Source organism: Eurytemora carolleeae, unplaced genomic scaffold (assembly GCF_000591075.1).
Source record: "Eurytemora carolleeae unplaced genomic scaffold, Eaff_2.0 scaffold3, whole genome shotgun sequence".
Taxonomy (NCBI): domain Eukaryota; kingdom Metazoa; phylum Arthropoda; class Copepoda; order Calanoida; family Temoridae; genus Eurytemora; species Eurytemora carolleeae.
In genome coordinates this window covers 535,470-557,134 of record NW_019397377.1, presented here as the reverse complement: position 1 = coordinate 557,134, position 21,665 = coordinate 535,470, and the positions used below count along the sequence as shown (strand labels likewise).

Here is a 21,665-nt window from a genome sequence, read left to right as displayed (position 1 = left end):
TTAACAGATCTAGCAGTTCATAAATATACTCCCTGTAAACTAGACAGGAGGAAAAGGTTAAATTGGTCAAACTTGTGCGACATTACTGCTTCGAATATGAGACCTCTAAACTCCTCTTGTTTTTGTTTTTTGCACAATCATAAAATTCATCAGATGACATATTAGAAAAGCGAGACAATTTAGTTTTTCTCAATAGCTTTTCAATAAGAGGAGGATTTCAATCTAGCGCGTAATTCTCTTTAGTTTGACGTGGTCTTTTGAGGGAACCTTCTCTCTAGTTTACTGGGAGTATAATAAACTATCTAATAAATGCTTTTCAATTAGCCATTTTCTAAAATACTTTTCTAAAGCTACTCTTCCAAAAATATATCCATCATCTTTTTTAAGTGTTCATTCTATTTTTTCTTTAAATAAATTCACTTTTGAGCAATCTCTATAATTGGATTATAGGAATTCAAACTTGTAAATCCGGACTTAAGCTTTAACTTTTGTATTTGTTCTAACATTGGAAACTTTCTAATTTCATTTGTTGCAAGTTTTACGTAAACCAGAAATAACTTTTACGTTATATACACATTTATATTCCGTATAAGAACCCCGATTATTAAAACACACATTTTAACACAGAAGAACATTGACAAAAATGTCAAATTAAAACATCAAAATGATATGGCCTAATTGTAGAACGTAAAAAAAAATTCGAAACGGTCAGATAAATGCAGATGCTTAGGCCAGTCCATAAAGAATAGAATATATATTAGAGGGGAATTTACAGAATCTCTCGGTATGAATTACACCTGCAGTATGGAAACAGTACAACAAAATGGCCGTTTTACATCTTTTTCTAGTAAATTACCCTCTAATATATATTCTATTCTCTATTGGTCTGACCCAGTACAATTTTTCAGAAAGAAAAAAACAAGCCTCCTTTTTACCGAAACTCCATAACATATAAATGTTTGATTTCTAATAAATATTACAATTTAGAAAGAAAAGAAATGGAATAATCCACAAACCTCAATGCCTAAGATGCACAATAACTAATCAAACTTTTTACATTTTCCAAAAGAAGGTTTTTCTAGTTTGATGTGATCTAAGCTGTTTTCAAGGTTGTAAAAATAATGTTTTCCAATATTGGTATTCACTAAACTTGGCTTTTATGTAGATACTCTAACCAACAATAAATACAAAATAGAAACAAACCAAAGTAAACAAATATCAAAGAAATTTTTTTTTAAACATAGAATTAAATCTGAGATAACAAAAAAAATTGTGAAAAAAATATCTTCAGTTTTTTCTAATCCTTTTTTTCAGTTATTTCAACGTTTTTCTTAAAATTTTATAGGTCATTTTATATAATTTGTTCCTTTGTTCTTAACAATTTAAATAGTTGATTAGTTTGTGTATTCTGAATTTAATTAAAACTTTCAAGTGGCGACACACATTGATTAACAATGAACAAGATTTAATTGACTAGTTATTGAAGATTTCAATCCAAAATTTTGATCAGAGCTGGGAACTTTAGAATGGTGGATATCGAGATTAATGCTTGATCCTCTCTTTTTCTCAATATCGAGACTAACTTAATCTAGTACTTGTATCCTGAAAAGTGTATAAAATTCAACCAATCAAAGTCGCGTATCAGAAGCCGATAAATTTGAAATCTTGCGCGCCATTTCAGATTAATATACAGAAACGGGAAGGACTCTTAATTTTAAAAAACCGGTTTTTGATTATTCTGTACTTTTTCCAAAAAAAGAATGGATTAAGCAGGAAATCAAAAGTGGCCACATGGGATATTCGGATTAAGCAGTCGGGATTAATGGTATCCCATTCTAAAGTTCCCAGCTCAAGTTAATCAAAGAAATTGACAAATAGGGCATAGGCTGTTTAGGATATTTTAGGCCAATTTAGTACTTTTTTAACTTGGATTAATCATGTTGATAAACCATTTTACTCCTTTGATTCGCATGGGGGGATTTTTAAACCCCATTTTTGACAAACTTTCGATATCTTAACTAATAAATTAGGGTCACAATGAGATACCATGAAAGGGAGTTTTTTTTTTCCATTAGGCAATTATGATTTATTTAAAGCTGAAAAAGTTTTGGTATATTATATATTATTTTATTTAAGTTTATCTCATTACTTTTTCCCTTCTTTATATTTCCTGGCTGCAGAGGGATAAATAGGTCTCAAGTTAATGAGTTGTATTTTAGAAACTTTTTACCGCGTAGCTGTAAATAAACTCAGAGCTTGAAGATGGAGGATTATAACATTTTCAGATTTTTTATATAAACAATGAAATCTTGGATTTGTTTTTGAGAGTATTATTTGCACTTATATATAGTTAAAAAATTGAGAAAGCAATGAAATTCACTGAAAATATAATATTTAAATAAATATTTCATTCTTTAATTTTTGTGTTAAAATTTTTACCCAAACGATTAATGCAGATTTAAGTAAACAAAACAGTGCCCGCTCAACATTTTTATTAATTTATTTTCAAAGTTCAATCTAAAATCTGTGTACTAGGCTTTTGGGGCGCTTCGAATACATCTTCTATTTTAATTGTGAACATGTTCTCTTGTGCATTGTTAAATAAAAACAAAACAAAATTTCAAGGATTTTATAAAAAATATTTTGTGGATTTTCAAAATTTTCAAAATTCGAATTTTGTTAGAGTCACTTTTTGAAAATTCTATCATCCACCTTCCCTAGGGTCACGCGAGGTCCCACAAAAAATTTAGGCCTGATCAGTTTTGCCGTTTCGACGATTATTGGATACAAACGGACAGACAGACAAACAAACACCCAGACAAGCAAAGTATATATAAAGGTTAAATGTAAACCTAACAAGACGAACATTTTCTGGAGAAAATCTAAAGCACCGCAAACATAGGGTAAATTGGTTTTTAGAAACGTGCTTAAAATTCAAGTTTTAAAGATAAAATTTTCTCTTTCACGATGTATTCATCGAGAAGTGTCTTTCTTCTTCCCTACCACTTCTTCTACACAATATTCATATGTATACCAAAGATTAGAAGGATGAATATATAAGAAGAATGAGAAGGGTGAATATATAAGAAGAATGAGAAGGATGAATATATAAGAAGAATGAGAAGGATGTAGGATGTAGAATGTAGGGTGTAGGATGTAGGATGGAGGATGTTGTAGGATGTAGGATGTAGGATGTAGGATGTAGGATGTAGGATGTAGGATGAATATATAAGAAGAATGAGAAGGATTAATATATAAGAAGAATGAGAAGGATGAAGATATTAGAAGAATGAGAAGAATGAATATATAAGAAGAATGAGAAGGATGCATATATAAGAAGAATGAGAAGGATGAATATATAAGAAGAATGAGAAGGATGAATATATAAGAAGATGGAGAAGGATAAATATATAAGAAGAATGAGAAGGATAAGAAAGATAAAAATGAAGATAGGAAGAGGAGGAGGTATATATAAACGAAGGAAGAGAAGAAGTAATATATGAAAAATGACGGAAATTATAAATGAATAAAGAAATGACAAGGATGCACATTTAAGAAGAATGGGAAGTATGAATAAGAAGGGTGAGAAGGATGAGAAGGACGAATATAAAAGAAGGATGAAGTAAAACTAAAATGTGTAGATGGATGGATGGAAGGATGAATGAAAGGATGAAAGAATGAATGACTGAATGACTGAATATATTCTTGTATCTCAAATTCCGTAAGCTCTTAACCTTCTTTTATTGAAAATGTTAATCTTTGATTTTGATTTAATATATTATAGGTGCAGATTGCAGGGGGCGAGGGTAATAATGGTTTATGTTTTAAATTTTATTGTTGGAGGGGGGGGGGAATAAAATAGGAAACAAAAATAAATCATTTGATTTTATTAAATTTATGAAGATCTTTTCTTTTCTTAAATGTTTGAATCAAATACTGGATATCTTACAAGCAAGAGCTACCATGATGGATTGAAGATCTGGATTTTAAACATTTTCAAAAGGATATCGTCCGGAAAATTATCTGAAATCTTATGAAATGAAAAATATTGTGAGAGCGATGTTTTCACATTATACACGTGACGAAAAAACTTCAAAAGAATTAACACAAGCTCAAATATTCAAATCCCAATATCTTTGTAACCTAATAGTGTAAACCTTTGATATTTCAAACTTAGGTTATTTGATGTAACAGAAATTTATAGTTTTAAATATTTAAGGTCCACGACATTGGGTTTCAAAGATTTAGGTTGCAAAGACTCAATTTCACTCCTCTCCCACCACCCCATTCAGGGAGTTTAAAGAGTTTTCCGATTTAAGGTTAGATTCTAATGTTTTTCTTCTTTGACTCTTCTGCAGAATTTTTCGCAAGTTGCATGGAAATTATCCATTTTAGAACAACAAGGGCATCTTCATCATTTTTCTCAGGCGAAGGTTTGTAAATCGTGTAGCTATACTGTTTTACAAATTAGAGAAATGTTCCTGAGCTGATTCTCTCCAAATATATATATATTTACTTATTTCTATCGGTATATTTCGGTCATCATCTTTTTGAGTAATCCTGAATAATTTTCAACTGACCATGGTTGTAATTAGAAATAATGAGAGTAAAAATCTATTTTTTTCTCGTTTTTATTAAGGGTCGTAAAACTGCGTGTAAAAGAGCGAGATATGGTTTCTCTTCTCTACAAATCGAATTGGTAATACTTGTCTCAATTTTTAAACAATAATTTAATGAAAATGCTGTCTTCAAGAGTTATCATTTTATATTTTTACAAATAAAGCTTGAAGTAAACGTGTTACTGTGACAATTTTTCCCAGACCACCCATTTCCTCTGTATTGATAAAGGCAACCAGTGTAGTATGAACTGTAAAAATCTGAGAAGTCATTCTCTGAAAAGTCTGTCCAGAAGAGCGCATCCGGTCTCCTTTCCAATAACCACCGATCCAGAAATTTACTTCTCCGGCTAACGATAGAAGAAAATCATTTTCCTCCTGAGAATGAATAGAAACTAAAGAAGAATTCTCTTCCCTGCAATACATTTCAGCGTTTATCCAACTGGTTTCGTAGGAAAAGAAGGAATAACAGTTGCCCTGGAACTCTGTCCAACCCAAAGGACAAATTGATTCCGTCGACGTATCTGATAAAACTGTTGTGGTTATCTCTGGAGAAACTGATGTTGATAAAATCTCCTTGTCATGCTGACAGACTGGTGCTACAGCATTATCTAGATTTAAGGAATCAGAGCAGTCCATGTCCTCCCATATAAAAGTGTTGTTTCTCACGACGAGAACCCCACAATCCTCTCTATTTCCTGTCTTATTGGATGGTTGGTTCACCCCCCAGAAAGAGTCCTTCAGCTCTTCTCCTGAATGCATCCACATCCAATGTCGTTCAAATCCTAAATATATTATACTAATGCCGAGGAAGACAATATATCTTTCCTTTTGCATTGAGATTTTTCCTAACGTGCTCTAAATGTGATTTTATTTGTTCACACTTTTCATTGAGTGCCAAGTGCGTTTGGGCTGTATCAGAATGATTATTAATAAATATCTATTAAACAAAGCTTATTGGAAGCTTCATTTTAAGAGGGGCAGATAATAAATATTTTTTTAAGTTACAGATAAACATCTTATTAATCTTATTCAGACAAAGCTATTCAGGGCGCTGTAGTGAATCGGACAAGCTCCTGAATAAATTAATAGTAAGTTGAAATGAATACCCATTTGATTTAAAAATAATGTACAATAGCAAATTTGAATATCTCACCAAGCGAAACATTTTTCTAGTAATCTACAAGTTCTATGATATATGATATAATTTAATATTTTTTACCTATATCTGAAAGTCCAATATACCAGTATCCTATTCCTGTAAAACTTAGGCCAACACCTGCAAGTTTTCCCAGATATTCAGCTTTTCTGCAAAGTTTTAAACAAATTAAGTTTTAGTTACAAAAATTAATTTGTTGTTTTTTGTTTCTTAAAATTCAATATTTTTGAATAACTTTTGCGGTTCTTTACTTTTAACAACTTTCTTGGTTATTGGCGATCAGGCAGAGCCCAAGGAAGTTACGCGCACATGCCGCGTTGAGTTACAAGACAGAGATAGAGCCTGTTCTAGCCGCGGCGCTTGGCCCCCTAGCTTTTCCTAGCCGAAGTGCTCCGCCCAGAAAGTGTCTTAACCTAACCTAACCCTAGAATATATACTATAATCTCTTTCTTCTTGTAATTCCTTGGTCAAATGCCTGGCAATCACATTCTTGAATTTGTAAAATTTAAGCGGGGATATTGGGTGTAGATGAAATGTGCATATACTAGAGTGATATTTTCGTCTACCGCCATAAATGGTTATAGGATGGATATAGGATGGATATAGGATGGATATAGGATGGATATAGGATGGATATAGTCGTCACATAATTAATTTATTTTACACAAGTTTAAACAAAGGATAAAGAGTTAAAGGATTGATATGAAAATCCTAGCGGTAATAAATCGGAATTTTCGATTGGTGAAAAATGACCAATCGAGTTTTCTGGCAAGAATTTTTCTAAAAGCGTACTGTAGGAACTGTAGTGTATAGTAAGAGTAATAATGAGAGCAATATGGCCAATACAAGTATGCAAGGGGGGGAGTGGTCAACTTCTTGCTGATTTCTAACATCAATTTATTATTTTTACCGTTAATATTAATATAAATGGCATTTTACCGTTAATATTAATATAACAACATTTCATATTACCCGGCTGTAGTGGGTTCTGCAAGATAACCACCGACAACTTCACATTCATACTGAGCATCAATCCAAGAAATATTTATCTTTGTATTCAAAAATTTGTGACATCCCATTGAGTCTCCGTCTATCCACCCATCTAAGTGAAAGGAAAACGATGAATATAAATTATCAAGTGGTAAAAATAACCTTGAAACTTGTAATTAGTGCAGCTGGGAATCTAATCAGTAAGATTGCACGGACAATTCATTACTTGGTGCAACCCCTCTCAATTCAAGGCTAAGTCTGATTAAAAGTCTGTTACAAATAAAGTCATCATAATATATAACAGCGGAGTTTGTTCACCTCAGACCCTTCAATGGAGACCCTTCACTGGAGACCCTTGATTGGAGGAAATTCATTGGGGATCCTTTATTGGAGACCATTAATCGGAGACCCTAAGAATACCCTTCATTGGAAACCATTCATTGGAGACCCTTAATTGGACACCTTTTATAGGACATCAGTGCATTGCATGGAGACCTTTCTATAGAGACCCTAATAAAAATGGGCAAATTTGAGATATAGAAGAAAATCATTTTCCTCCTGAGAATGAATAGAAACTNAATGCTAATCTGTGCAGACCCAATAAATCTGGGGTATTTAATCATTTAAAAAATAAGAATACTTTAACCTTATAGTTGGGAAACTTTTAAACTTCATGATCATACTACTTAATATAAATATAAACGCAATTACTTTATACCTTTAAAGACAAGATAAGATGATTACTTGTTTATTTACTTAGTGCGTAGAACATTGGAAAAATGCTGAATAATAAGATTTTACTTCCAGGTGTTGCACTGATAAAAAAGTATTGCGTTGAAAAAATGGTTTAGCATATGTTTTTGGGCCTATACACAGTAAACATGGTCATTCAGATGTCTTGGTTTAAACTTTATGTTTTCAGATATCGTTCTGTGGCAAATGCTTGATAATCATTTTTTTTACTTTTCCTTTTTTGTCTGTTACGCAATTCATAACTGATGTTTTTAAGGAATTGTTCAGTGTACTTAAATCCTCAATATGATAAAAGAAAAACAGTAGGTCGGAAAACATGGACTTCACAAAGAAAAACAGTAGGTCGGAAAACATGGACTTCATAAAGGATATAATCACAAAAAATTCTTAACGCACATAAAGAAACTGTGAATTCTGCACAGAGAAAGAAAATAGTGTGAAGTAGATAATGATTAAAACAGAATAAAAAGTTATTAAATATATAAATTCAGAGTTTAAAACAATGAACTCATGGAAGGCCCTTTTTTACGTTTTTTTTAATTCATACATAACATTTTTAATCATGCTCATGCTCATGCAGTTTCACAAGAAATTTGATCGCCCTTGATTACCGAGGACATTTCGATTTTTCGAACAAAACAGCGTGGTTAATTCTGACCGTCTCTTAGACTGTCCTCTTCCTCCAGACTCACTCGAAATTACGCTTACAGTCCCTTTAATCACATATTTATTAGTACAACCTGTAGCAATATATCAATTAAAGTATTGTAAACCACATATCGGTATTCATTAGTAAGGTAGCTAGATTCGTTGACCAGGGCTTGCTAATCGTTTTTGACTAAACGTTATGTGGATTATCTGCAGAAAGGTTTCTACACCAAAAGCTAAAGGAACGTAAAGAAAAAATACTAGGCCAATGAGCTACTTTTGTGTGTCCCGTTAATACTTCAGATGAGTGCATTGAAAGGGACTATAAGAATTAATCTAGTGACCCTCCACGCACAGGGGGCAATGCACGATTTAAAACCTTTTTCTGTTCATCGAGTACAGAGATCCGTATGGGTAAATCTATCGAAAGCCGTTTTAATTACTGTAAAACCAGGTGTACGCATGGTACAGTATGAAATCAGTACAGCTGAAGCGTTACTTAACTTTACTGAATATTTTACGCGCTAAAGTTACGTTTTTTTCAGCAACGACTAGAAAGTAAATATTAATAGACAGCATAGCATAGTAGCATATGAATATATATGTATAAATTATAGAAAACAGGAGGGTTTGCCACGTTTTTAACCGCTAAGGCATTTTCCCACCTGACAAAGCACTAAAATGGTAAATCACGTCTCATTTATGCATACTATGTACTATAAAATCAAGCGCTAAAACCCCCTGTTTGTATGAGTATAACTTAATTTAGCAATAAATAGTGATGTAATAATGTCCCAATATCTCATTTGTATATTACATGCGCATACATAGTCAATATGTACAATTTTTGAACCAGGAAAAGAGGTGTCACAACGAATGTCTCATTTCTATATAATATAAACCACTTTTTTGGACCTGGAAAACTTTAAAAGGTTCAAAATAAGTAACTAAAGACTTAAAAACAATAAAAACTTCCTGCAAATTTTAGTTTATTGAGATAGATATTTTGCCTGTTTTGCTTTATGTTTTATTTTCCCTAAATGCTATTTGCATTAAAACCAAAAAACTGGAGGTAAATAAGATGGCAAGATTTGAGTTGAACTATAAACAGATGTATTACTGAAATTTTTTTAGTCTTAGATAGGGATTTGCCATTTTCTGTTGTGCGCAAATGCCCCGTAAAATTCCAAAACAGAGAGAGGGGGNATTTTTAATAAAATTAGTGTATATTTAAGGTTAGGTTAGGTTAAGCTCATTTCTGGGCCGAGCGCTGTGGCTAGGACAGGCCTGGGGGCCGAGCGCTGCGGCCACATGTCTTACATTTAAGACCCCACCAGCTGCCAGTCTCTACGCAGGCATCCCACGGATATTATTTTCTGAATCTACAAAATTCAATCCCCCTCTCTCTGTTTTGGAATTTTACGGGGCATTTGCGCACAACAGAAAATAGCAAATGCCTCTCAGATAGCCAATACTTATTTTTGATACAGGGAGAGATCAAGAAACGTTGAGTATGAAAATCTGCAGTCATCACAGAACTAAAATTCAAAAAAATAAACCCCTGCTAGCTTGAGGATGAGTACAATTAGCTTTTTCTAAACCTAGCCATATTTTATATATAATTTCATTTGGTCTCAATGTTCCTTTTTGCTGTACGACGGTTCAAAAACAAATTTAAACCCTGCAATTTCACAAGACGGAAGAAATAAAAATTCCCAAGTGATTTATTTCAGAAAGCATTCAATTGTTCTTTTTCTCAATTTTTATTTTATAACAATTCGTTAATTTTGGACCATCAAAACATACCCAGCGTACTGTTTCAGGGTGTATTTATGGATAAATATATATAGAAATTATTCAACGAATCAAGACCCTTTGTAAAATCATGCATATGCCCGATGATACCCATCAACATTATAATTCTATAAATCAGTGGAATACACTTTTCTTCCCTCGTCTTGTATGTGTGAGCTCTCACCCAAACAAAACAAAACAATAGATCTCAGTAAGCCTGTTTCCAGTTTGTTATCGAAGTCTTTCTATGTTTTGTTTTGCTCAAGATTGATTAAAAGGTTTTGCATTGCGCCGTTTGTCTTATCATTAAAAACTTGACATCCTATTAATTTGAACACCATGGATAGAGAAATTTTTTATTTAATACATAGCCGAAGTTACTCATTTTTTACATAAAAAGGGAAACGTAGAGCTTGAATGGAAATTTGCACCGGTCCAACCATAACTATCGTACTGAAATATGCAACCGTTATCAGAATTATAAAAGGATGAAAAGTCATTCTCAGTAAAATCTGACCAGAAAAAATCATTACTTCCAGTTCTGTAAGCACCAATCCAATATCTTGTAGCTGACGCTAAGTTGAGAACAAAACTGTTTTCCTCGGAGGAATGAATTGAGACTAAAGATGCTCCTTCATCTCTGCACAGCTTTTCAGCGGTGATCCAATATTGACTTTGTGAGAAATATTGATAGCAGCTTCCATCAAATTCAGACCAACCAGAAGGACAGCTAAAAGCTGTTGTTGTTTCAGGTGCTACTGTTGTAGATGAAGCTGCTGTATCATATTGGCATGCTGGAGCAACAACATGGTTTGATATCTGAGGAGCTAAACAATCATGATCCTCCCAGGTAAATCCATTATTCCTTAGAACAAGAACTGCACAATCATTCTTATTTCCTGTTTTGTTACTTGGATGGTTTGCAGCCCAGAAGGAATCTTCTAGATCTCTACCATTATGCATCCAGCTCCATTCCCCCTCAAATCCTCAATAAATTGATTTTATTAATTAGCAGAACATCATTTTATTAAGCGATTTCCACAAATTACAAGCCCAATAAGAAGTCAAGGATTTTAACTCAATTAGCTCACAGCTTTTATTAGTTTTAAACTAATATAACAAATCATTTCAGTCTCAAAAACTATTTTTCCTTCTCACCTAAATCAGTAAGACCCAAAAACCAATATCCTATTCCTGTAAAGCTTTGATCCAATACTGCAAGTTCTGCTAGAAATTCAGCTTGTCTGCAAAGTGCAAAGTATAAAATTAACTTACAATAAATTTGTCAAAGAAAGGTTATTACCCAGTTGTTACAGGTTCAGCAAGGTATCCTCCAACCACTTCACATTCATGCTGAGCCTCAACCCAGGACATGTTTATCTTGGCGTCAAGAAACTTGTAGCATCCCAGAAAATTACCATCAATCCAACCAGCTAAAATTACAGTTAGCAAGATAGAAATCAAAATATATGTTTTTGAAAATTCTAATTTTTTTTCTTGCCTGGGCATTCCTCTGAAATCTGACTTTTGGTCACTGACACCAAGCTTAAAAGTAGACAACAGTTAGAAAATAATTATTTGTGCCTTAATTATATAATCTATATATATACTTTTCTTGTCTGTCTGTTTGTTTTTATCCAATTAATGTCTAAACGGCTGAACCGATCAGGCCCTGAAGGCCTAGGTTTCTAAAAAAAGAAAATAGTCGATTTGGTTTTTCTAGATAGACACTGTCAGCTATAAACAGACGTTACAGAACTAAATTTTACACAAAAATTCTTATTCACAAGCATTTAAAATATCATTTTGTTCTAATCAATTAACAATTTATCAAATGAATTTACTTCGAAAGAGAGACTAGGTCTGATAACATATATTTGTTTTAGAAAAATTTTAAATACTTTGTAAAATACATGTACAATGTCCTTCTCTTTCTGGGTGCCGCGATTTTCAAATTAATTTATTATTCTAAATTAGACATGACAGTACAGTGAAACTTGGAATTATATCGACAGATCTTTTTATTAACCTTTGTTAACAAACCGAAATAATTTAATTAACGAACGAAACATGTTTGGAAATAATATCTATGGAAATACTCTTTCTTGAAAACAATTGCTATTGTTTCGTTTTCCATAAATATGTTATCTCTGTGCAAAAGCGCTTTAGGTCGTTTTTTCAAAAATGTGAAAACTGTCTTATACAATATCTATACTTTATCAACGAAAGGAATGAAAGAACAGCCTTACCTTAGAAAAGCTAGAGAGATTAGACGCATCATCTTGAAGGAATGAATCTAACTATTTAAAGAACTACTATCTCAGTATTTATATATTCTAGAAAGGGACTGCAAGTGTTATTTAAAATGACACTTAACTTTTAAAAAAGTTCGATTCACAACAGTACCTTTTAAACTAGAGTACTTTTTTCTAAACATTTTCACTAAATTCTCTCTGGGACATTGTCACAATCATGAAAAAACCCCACAATTGAAAATAATCATTTATTCAGCTAATAAATACAAAGTCAGGATATTTTATTAATTTTTGAATAAAAACATGCAGGCTGAAAGGATATTGTTCAGAATCAGAAATGCTACCCTTTAAATGGAGAATCACTGAAGATATGCTTACAGTCCCATTAACGAATTTTTCACAAACCTTGAGATAAGAATTGTCTACATTAAACAATTTATTATCCAGAAAAAAAGTTTGAAATTGTTTTGAATATAATACTTTATCTTTTTGAAAAATTTATGACAGACACCCAGCCTTTGTAATCTTTTTTTCATCAGTCCAATTTCGAAATTAGAAATTAGGAAAGTTAAAATTCTTACTAAAAGGAAAGATCACATTTCTGAAATTATTCAGAAATATTTTGCCCTAAAAATTAAGGACCTGAGTTTAGGGCGGCCCTACAAAAATTGCTCTGAAGTGCTCTTTTTCTTTTGAATAATTATATATGAAAAATAAAAATCCAAAATATATTTTTTGTGATAAATTTTTAGCCGCCAGAAAAAAAAAGTGATTTTATGGCCATTTTTATACATTTTTGATTTTTTTCCTAAAACTTTCGTAAAAGCCTTAGTTGTTGACTGAAAATGATGTTTTATATAATTTTGGAAATCCCAGGCCATGGGCTAAAAAATAACACCAACTACAATCTAACGTTAACAATGTAGTTTTTATCAACACCCTCAACATATTCTATGGTAGAGACAAGGATAGCATAGTGTAAAAAATGTTATTTACCTGCTATCTGTAATTTTAGACTAATTTCAAGCATATCATGGTGATTAGGTTGTTCTGGTTTAATAGAAAGAAAGAATTTAAAATAGAATCAATTTTCTCTAGTTAAAAGTCAATTATTTATATTTTCTCAATTTTACTTTGAAATCCAGAACGCTGTTTACAGTCCCTATAAAGAATGAAATATGATATTATGATTAATCCATTATTTACAAAAATTTCCAATTTAAAAAATCAAGCTATTTATTTTTTATCCATATTTTTTAAGTTACTCCACTTTTAATGAAATTTAGTTTTAAAAAAAGCCTTTTAATTCTCCTGAGTCAACAATTAATTTGAACACAGATAGAGAAATTTTTTATTTAATACATAGCCAAAGTTACTCATTTTTTACATACAAAGGGAAACGTATAGCTTGAAGAATGGCAATTTGTACCGGTCCAACCATAACTACCGTACTGATACATGCAACCAGTATCAGAATCATAAAAATCATAAAAGTCATTCTCAGTAAAATCTGACCAGAAAAAATCATTACTTCCAGTTTTGTAGGCACCAATCCAACAATTTGAACGAGACGTTAAGTCGAGAACAAAACTGTTTTCTTCAGAGGAATGAATTGAGACTAAAGATGCTCCTTCATCTCTGCACAGCTTTTCAGCAAATATCCAAGTTTGACTTTGTGAGAAATATCTATAGCTTGGGATGTGTTATAGAGGGGTGAGGCGGGAAACGGATGAGCGGGGTTTGACATGTGGGTGCTACATGGAGGAAATGGATAAACACATCTTGAGAAAAGGCTACGGCATTTGAGTTGGTAAAATCGTCTTCCTTATATTTCGAATTTGTGTTAACAGTTCTACATATTACATTATACAAGGTCCTGCACACACTTTATATATAGATTGAAAATGGCTGATGATTTATATTTATCAATTAATAACAAAATATATGAAAATTAATTTTTTTAAAAGTATTTTATTTGCTCTATTTGGCATTGTCATACTCGGTGTACATGTACCTCCATATATAGGACAAAAGTCTGGTAGGTGGGCAGGTACCTAAATGCATAACTAGCACGACTAGCACAACTAAAAATACTATTATTAATGTATATTTTATTCCAATTGATAAAAACATTGCTGAATATAAAGTGTATGTGAACCCCGCTAGATGGTATGCGGGACTGAAGTATATTCTCCAACTCCCTTCTTTAAGTACAATTCAGATAATCTTCCTGGTTTAAACTCGGTTCCTGCTTCATCTACGCATCATTGAACTTGGTTTATACACCTGATGATTGTGTAATGAAATGGGCACCAGAGAGCTCAGCCATTTCAGCGGAGGGCCTTGCATAATGCTAATTAGTACACCTATGCAATATACCACAGAGTACTCAAGTTTAGCGGACTAAACAAGCATAAATATTTCTTTATCAGAGACACAGTGTTTCGTCCTATAAGGACTCATCTGTATACAGAAAACGGGAGGATTTGTCACATTCTTAACCGCTTAGGCATTTTCCCACCTGACAAAGCACTAAAATCGTAAGTCGTGTCTCATTTATGCATACTATGTACTGTAAAATCAGGGGCTTAAACCCCCTGTACAGTATGAGTATAACTTAATTTAACAATAAATAACAATAAATCTATAAATGTTCCAATGTCTCTTTTGTATAACACATAAACATTAAACATATAGTGAACATGCACAATATTTTTAAACCAGGAAAAGAGATGTCTCAATGCATGTCTCATTGTTTTATTTCTGTGTAATATAGAACAATTAAAGAGTTTGTTTATGTTACCGTCCATATTCTTATAATATTGGGTATGGACTGCAGTACGGTATTTGTTCATTCTAATTTCATTCTGTTCAACATGCGACATTGATCAATCAGATGTGATGTGACAAAATTTTCTAACGAATATTTCTGGAAGCGTTTTTCACAAATACATTATTATGCAAGAATATTAAACGACAGATATTTTAAAACAATTAATTTATTTTGGACTTTAATAAACATATAGTGTTAACTGTGTCTGTAATTTGTATGCATTTATGGATCAATGAAAACGCACTAAATATAGATATTGAAATAGTCAACAGTAAAGTCACTTTGTAAAGTCAGATATATAAAACTATTGTATCTGTAGATATATAAAACTATTGTATCTGTGGAAAACGATCTTCTTCCCATGGCTCAAATATGAGATCTCTATCTTTTTATTAAAAATTTTTGAAACTTTCTAATCAAACGTTAACAATGTAGTTTTTATCAACACCCTCAACATATTCTATGGTAGAGACAAGGATAGCATAGTGTAAAAAATGTTATTTACCTGCTATCTGTAATTTTAGACTAATTTCAAGCATATCATGGTGATTAGGTTGTTCTGGTTTAATAGAAAGAAAGAATTTAAAATAGAATCAATTTTCTCTAGTTAAAAGTCAATTATTTATATTTTCTCAATTTTACTTTGAAATCCAGAACGCTGTTTACAGTCCCTATAAAGAATGAAATATGATATTATGATTAATCCATTATTTACAAAAATTTCCAATTTAAAAAATCAAGCTATTTATTTTTTATCCATATTTTTTAAGTTACTCCACTTTTAATGAAATTTAGTTTTAAAAAAAGCCTTTTAATTCTCCTGAGTCAACAATTAATTTGAACACAGATAGAGAAATTTTTTATTTAATACATAGCCAAAGTTACTCATTTTTTACATACAAAGGGAAACGTATAGCTTGAAGAATGGCAATTTGTACCGGTCCAACCATAACTACCGTACTGATACATGCAACCAGTATCAGAATCATAAAAATCATAAAAGTCATTCTCAGTAAAATCTGACCAGAAAAAATCATTACTTCCAGTTTTGTAGGCACCAATCCAACAATTTGAACGAGACGTTAAGTCGAGAACAAAACTGTTTTCTTCAGAGGAATGAATTGAGACTAAAGATGCTCCTTCATCTCTGCACAGCTTTTCAGCAAATATCCAAGTTTGACTTTGTGAGAAATATCTATAGCAGCTTCCATCAAATTCAGACCAACCAGAAGGACAACTAAAAGCTGTTGTTGTTTCAGGTGCTACTGTTGTAGATGGAGCTGCTGTATCATATTGGCATGCTGGAGCAACAACATGGTTTGATATCTGAGGAGCTAAACAATCATGATCCTCCCAGGTAAATCCATTATTCCTTAGAACAAGAACTGCGCAATCATTCTTATTTCCTGTTTTGTTACTTGGATGGTTTGCAGCCCAGAAGGAATCTTCTAGATCTCCACCATTATGCATCCAGCTCCATTCCCCCTCAAATCCTCAATAAATTGATTTTATTAGCAGAACATCATTTTATTAAGCGATTCCCACAAATTTCAAGCCCAACAAGAAGTCAAGGATTTTAACTCTATTATTTCACAGTTTTTTTAAGTTTTAAACTAATAGAAAAATCATATCAGTCTCAAAAAATAATTTTTCTTTCTCCTTCTCACCTAAATCTGTAAGACCCAAAAACCAATATCCTATTCCTGTAAAGCTTTGATCCAATGCTGCAAGCTCTGCTAGAAATTCAGCTTGTCTGCAAAGTGCAAAGTGTAAAATTAACTTACAATAAATTTGTTAAAGAAAGGTTATTACCCAGTTGTTACAGGTTCAGCAAGATATCCTCCAACCACTTCACATTCATGCTGAGCCTCAACCCAGGACATGTTTATCTTGGCGTCAAGAAACTTGTAGCATCCCAGAAAATTACCATCAATCCAACCAGCTAAAATTACAGTAAGCAAGATAAAAATAAAAATAAATATTTTTAACCCGCCAACCCTTAATTCAATGAACATTTCTTTCAGTTTTGACAACACCACCATTCTTTCAGGTTGACCATAGTTTTTAAAATTTTCATTTTTTATTCCACTTCAAAAAAAAAACCTCCCTTAATTTGCTTACTTTTTTATAAATTTCTAGAAAGTTATTTGTTAAATTATCTTTATCTTTAATTTGTAATAATTTTGGTCATTTTCTGTAGGACTGAAGAGGATATAAAATATATCGCAGTTAATTTCCAACCCCGAGTTTTTCTACCTGTGAGAGTAAAACCTTTTTTTGCCAGTTTGGACAATTTACATTTATATATTTTTCAAAATAAATTTTTTTCCTTGCCTGGGCACTCCTCTGAAATCTGACTTTTGGTCACTGAAACCAAGCTTAATAGTGAACATTGTTAGAAAATAATTATTTGTGCCTTAATGATATAATCTTTATATATACTTTTCTTGTCTATCTGTTTTTCTGTTTGTTTGTATCTAATAAACGTTAAAACGGCTGAACCGATCAGGCCCTGAAAGCCTAGTGTTTCCATAAAAAGAAAATAGTCAATTTGGTTTTTTAGATACTTACTGTCAGCTAGACAGACATTACAAAATTAATTTACACAAAAATTCTTATTCACAAGCATTTAAAATATCATTTTGTTCTAATCAATTAATAATTTATCAAATGAATTCACTTCAAAAGAGAGACTAGGTCTGATGACATATATTTGTTTTAGAAAAATTTTAAATACTTTGTAAAATACATGTACAATGTCCTTCTCTTTCTGGGTGCCGCGATTTTCAAATTCATTTATTATTCTAAATTAGACATGACAGTACAGTGAAACTTGGAATTATATCGACAGATCTTTTTATTAACCTTTGTTAACAAACCGAAATAATTTAATTAACGAAGGAAACATGTTTGGAAATAATATCTATGGAAATACTCTTTCTTGAAAACAATTGCTATTGTTTCGTTTTCCATAAATATGTTATCTCTTTGCAAAAACGCTTTAGGTCATTTTTTCAAAAATGTGAAAACTGTCTAATACAATACTTTATTTATGAAAGGAACGAAAGAACAGCCTTACCTTAGAAAAGCTAGAGAGATTAGACGCATCATCTTGAAGGAATGAATCTAACTATTTAAAGAACTACTATCTCAGTATTTATATATTCTAGAAAGGGACTGCAAGTGTAATTTAAAATGACACTCAACTTTTAAAAAAGTTCGATTCACAACAGTACCTTTTAAACTAGAGTACTTTTTTCTAAATATTTTCACTAAATTCCCTCTGGGAACTTGTCACAATTATGAAAAAACCACAATTGAAAATAATCATTTATTCAGCTAATAAATACAAAGTCAGGATATTTCATTCATTTTTGAATAAAAACATGCAGGCTGAAAGGCTATCGTTCAGAATCGGAAATGCCACACTGTAAATGGAGAGTCACTAAAAATACGTTTACAGTCCCTTTAACTAGTTTTTCAGAAACCTTGAGATAAGAATTGTCTACATTGAACAATTCATTCAGAAAAAGTTTGGAATTGTTTTGAATATAATACTTTATCTTTATGAAAAATGAATGACAGACACCCAGCCTTTTTAATCTTTTTTTCATCTGTCCAATTTCGAAATTGGAAATTAGGAAAGTTAAAATTCTTACTGAAAGGAAAGATCACATTTCTGAAATTATTCAGAAAATATTTTTCCCTAAAAATTAACAACCTGAGCTTAGGTCGTCCCTAAAAAATTGCTCTGGAGTGCTCTTTTTCTTTTGAATAATTATATATGAAACTAATAAAAATCCAAAATAAATTTTTTGTGACAAATTTTTAGCCTGCCGCCAGAAAAATAACCGTGATTTTTGATCATTTTTGATTTTTTTCCCTAAAACTTTCGTAAAAGCCTTAGTTGTTGACTGAAAATAATGTTTTATATCATTTTGGAAATTCCAGGCCATGTGCTAAAAGATAACACCAACTACAATCACAATTTGTTACTATGCGCTAACAATAACACTCACTAACAAATATCTTTCTTCGATAAGTTCTATGCTTTAGTATTCAACACCATAAGAAATAACTAATTTTTAAAAATTTTAAAGTAATAAACTAAAGTAAACTATTCTAAAACGTCAAAATTAAAGATAGTTTGAAAAAACGGAGTTTTTGAAGTGTTTAAAAAATCAACCATTTTGAAATTATTTCTAAAATTAAGGACATTTTAGAACAAGGATAGCCAATAGCCATAAGAAACCAAAACAAAACAAAATTTCTAAGGGTATGCTATTAAGGTGCAAGTGCGCATTAATAAAATCGATGATTTTGGCGCTAAAGGAATTGAGTCTTGGCCACAAACTCAACTATTTAAACCACAATATCTTTAGAACCTGATGTTGTAAACCTTTGATATTTCAAACTCAGATTATTTGATCTTACAGAATTCATAGTTTGAAATATCTAAAGTTTACAAGATTTGGTTCCAAAGATATAGTGATAAAAAAATCAGAGTTTGTGACAAAGACTCAATTCCTCTGCTAATAAAACTGTAAATTTTCAAAATATTTAGATCTATGTTTTGTCTTTTAGCCAATAACTTGGGATTTTCAAATGATATAAAACATCATTCTCGCTCAACAATTTAGGACTTTAAGAAAGTTTAAAAAAAAAAAAAAAATGGCAAAAAAAATCACGATTTTTCTGGCAGCAGGCTAAATATTGGTCGCAATATTTTTTTTGGATTTTTCTTAGTTTAATATATATCTATTCAAAAAAAGAGCATTTCTGAAAAATTTGTATAGAGCCGTCCTACCTTAGTTTGATACGTTTTTTATCGTCTTAATGATATAAAATACCTGGACTCAAGTCTCCCTTGTATGTAAACATAATGTCAAATGAACCTATACGCTGAACTTCCTTATAAAGAAATAAATCAAGTAAGTTAGTTTTTTTAAATCATAAAAATTTTCTGATCTATTGTTTGGAAATCCAGTTCCCCAGAAAGAATCTGGAATATTTGTTTTGTTGTTGTTTTATTCAACTCCAATGACCTTTACTTTTTCAACATCATTTTAACTTTAATGATTTATTTTTTTTAAATTTTACACTATTTTTAAATATTTATATGATATCAGATGGAAATATTTGAGACTTTTATATTTCATACTTCAGCTAATTTTGAAAATAAAAAGAAAGAATTTTGTTGGATGTCCTTGTAGTTTGCCGTGTTAGAAGTAAGAACTATTTTTAAATGATCTTGCTTTTTTCTGAGCCATCAATTTGAAATTGCTGAGTATCTTGCTTTCTTTTTTTCTGCACTCTGTATACTCTTGCATTTTAATTTTTTCTGAACTCTGGATTGAATCTTTTTTTATCTGGTTACACATCTGTTTTCTATTCTTCTCTTTTAGATCTACGCATTCTAATCCCTTGTAGACAAAGGAAAATTGCATTTTGACACATATCTCTGATTCATACCTTTTTCAACATCAAAGTTGTGAACAAATTTCGCCATTTTTTTATGCATAGGGTAGGGTAGAGGACAGTCAAACGACGGATCGGTGTTTCAAAAAAGTCAGAAATGGCTAATAACTTTTTATTTTGTTTATATATTTGAAAAGCCCTTGAAAAAGCGGATGTGTCACATGACAATATTTGTCAAAAGTAAAAATAATTATTTTTGAAAAAAAATGTTATGTACTTTTAAAACTTTTTTTAATTCTCCCTTGCACCATAACCATTAAAGTTAGAGGTCTATTTTTTCATGTGCAGGACTTGAAAAGTTGGACTATAGGGACATATACCACACTCCCATATCTTAGCTCTACAGGCAAAATCATGGGGGGAACACCCCCCCCCCCCCATCTATATAAGACAAAAATAGCCTAATAATCGGGAAAGGTTTAATAAAAGCAAACTTTAACTTGAAACATTTTTGAAATCTTGAAAGTTTTATCAAAAGCTTTAATAAAACAAACCGAAACTATTATGGGCGCACTGTCCATTCTCCTTTTCGGGTTCATTTTCTTGGTTTTATCTTTATTCTTGTGTTCTTGCTCGGTTGTGAAAGTTTTTTTATTGCATAAAAAATATTTTGTGTAAGGTTGTTACGACATTAGGTTGCAACGATATAGGAATTTTGGCGAGTATTTATTTTCTTTTTTAACTGAATAGTGTTTACTTTTCCGTTAGTTTATAGTGTCTATGCAAATGATAACTTAAGATAAAAAAAAGAAAATAAGGCATTGTTTTCAGTAAGCCGATAATAGATTATAAAAATAAACGTGACAGTGCTAAAATTTATGCAACACTAAATTGAATGGAATTGATGGAAAAATTATACTTTATTTAATTTCTTGCAAATAAAAGTCAACTCTGATTAAGAACTAAAACCAAAACTACTATACTGATACAGGCAACCGGTATCCGAGTTAGATAAGTTAGTAAAATTCTTTTCTAAGAAGTCAGACCAAAATAAATCCTCTGACTTAGGATAAAAAGCTCCAATCCAAAAGCTTAAATTACCAGCAATGGAGATTAGGAAATTATTTTCCTGAATAGAATGAATGAATGAATTGATTTTCTGTATTCATCCAATGCCTCCTAAAAATGGCGGTATCAGC

At 31.5% G+C, this 21,665-nt stretch overlaps 3 protein-coding genes and 1 long non-coding RNA gene across 7 annotated transcripts; all 4 read right to left on the bottom strand.

The window, feature by feature from the left end:
- Window positions 1–4,747: 4,747 nt before the first annotated feature.
- LOC111713944 (macrophage mannose receptor 1) lies at window positions 4,748–7,245 on the bottom strand. The gene is made up of 3 exons (XM_023488939.1): window positions 6,748–7,245; window positions 5,839–5,924; window positions 4,748–5,401 (listed from the first exon to the last, which is right to left on the bottom strand). The coding sequence occupies exons 1-3, from the start codon at window positions 6,852–6,854 to the stop codon at window positions 4,764–4,766; spliced, it is 831 nt and encodes a 276-aa protein (XP_023344707.1). The 5' UTR covers window positions 6,855–7,245; the 3' UTR covers window positions 4,748–4,763.
- Window positions 7,246–10,300: 3,055 nt separating this feature from the next.
- On the bottom strand, window positions 10,301–12,260 carry LOC111713891 (aggrecan core protein). Of its 2 annotated transcripts, XM_023488879.1 has the most exons (5): window positions 12,210–12,260; window positions 11,462–11,505; window positions 11,264–11,393; window positions 11,119–11,204; window positions 10,301–10,946 (listed from the first exon to the last, which is right to left on the bottom strand). In XM_023488879.1, the coding sequence occupies exons 1-5, from the start codon at window positions 12,239–12,241 to the stop codon at window positions 10,342–10,344; spliced, it is 897 nt and encodes a 298-aa protein (XP_023344647.1). In that variant the 5' UTR covers window positions 12,242–12,260; the 3' UTR covers window positions 10,301–10,341. The 2 variants fall into 2 exon arrangements, with proteins under 2 accessions (XP_023344647.1, XP_023344649.1); XM_023488881.1 differs by lacking the exon at window positions 11,462–11,505 and having other exon boundaries at window positions 12,210–12,256.
- A 1,282-nt stretch (window positions 12,261–13,542) lies between these two features.
- On the bottom strand, window positions 13,543–18,231 carry LOC111713890 (aggrecan core protein). Of its 3 annotated transcripts, XM_023488877.1 has the most exons (6): window positions 18,128–18,231; window positions 17,383–17,426; window positions 16,861–16,990; window positions 16,716–16,801; window positions 16,244–16,541; window positions 13,543–13,901 (listed from the first exon to the last, which is right to left on the bottom strand). In XM_023488877.1, the coding sequence occupies exons 1-6, from the start codon at window positions 18,157–18,159 to the stop codon at window positions 13,592–13,594; spliced, it is 900 nt and encodes a 299-aa protein (XP_023344645.1). In that variant the 5' UTR covers window positions 18,160–18,231; the 3' UTR covers window positions 13,543–13,591. The 3 variants fall into 3 exon arrangements, with proteins under 3 accessions (XP_023344645.1, XP_023344644.1, XP_023344646.1); XM_023488876.1 differs by lacking the exon at window positions 13,543–13,901 and having other exon boundaries at window positions 15,885–16,541; XM_023488878.1 differs by lacking the exons at window positions 13,543–13,901; window positions 17,383–17,426 and having other exon boundaries at window positions 15,885–16,541; window positions 18,128–18,174.
- Window positions 14,312–15,741, bottom strand: LOC111713892 (uncharacterized). The gene is made up of 2 exons (XR_002767827.1): window positions 15,554–15,741; window positions 14,312–14,557 (listed from the first exon to the last, which is right to left on the bottom strand). It is a non-coding gene; the product is annotated as an uncharacterized LOC111713892 (long non-coding RNA).
- Window positions 18,232–21,665: the final 3,434 nt, after the last annotated feature.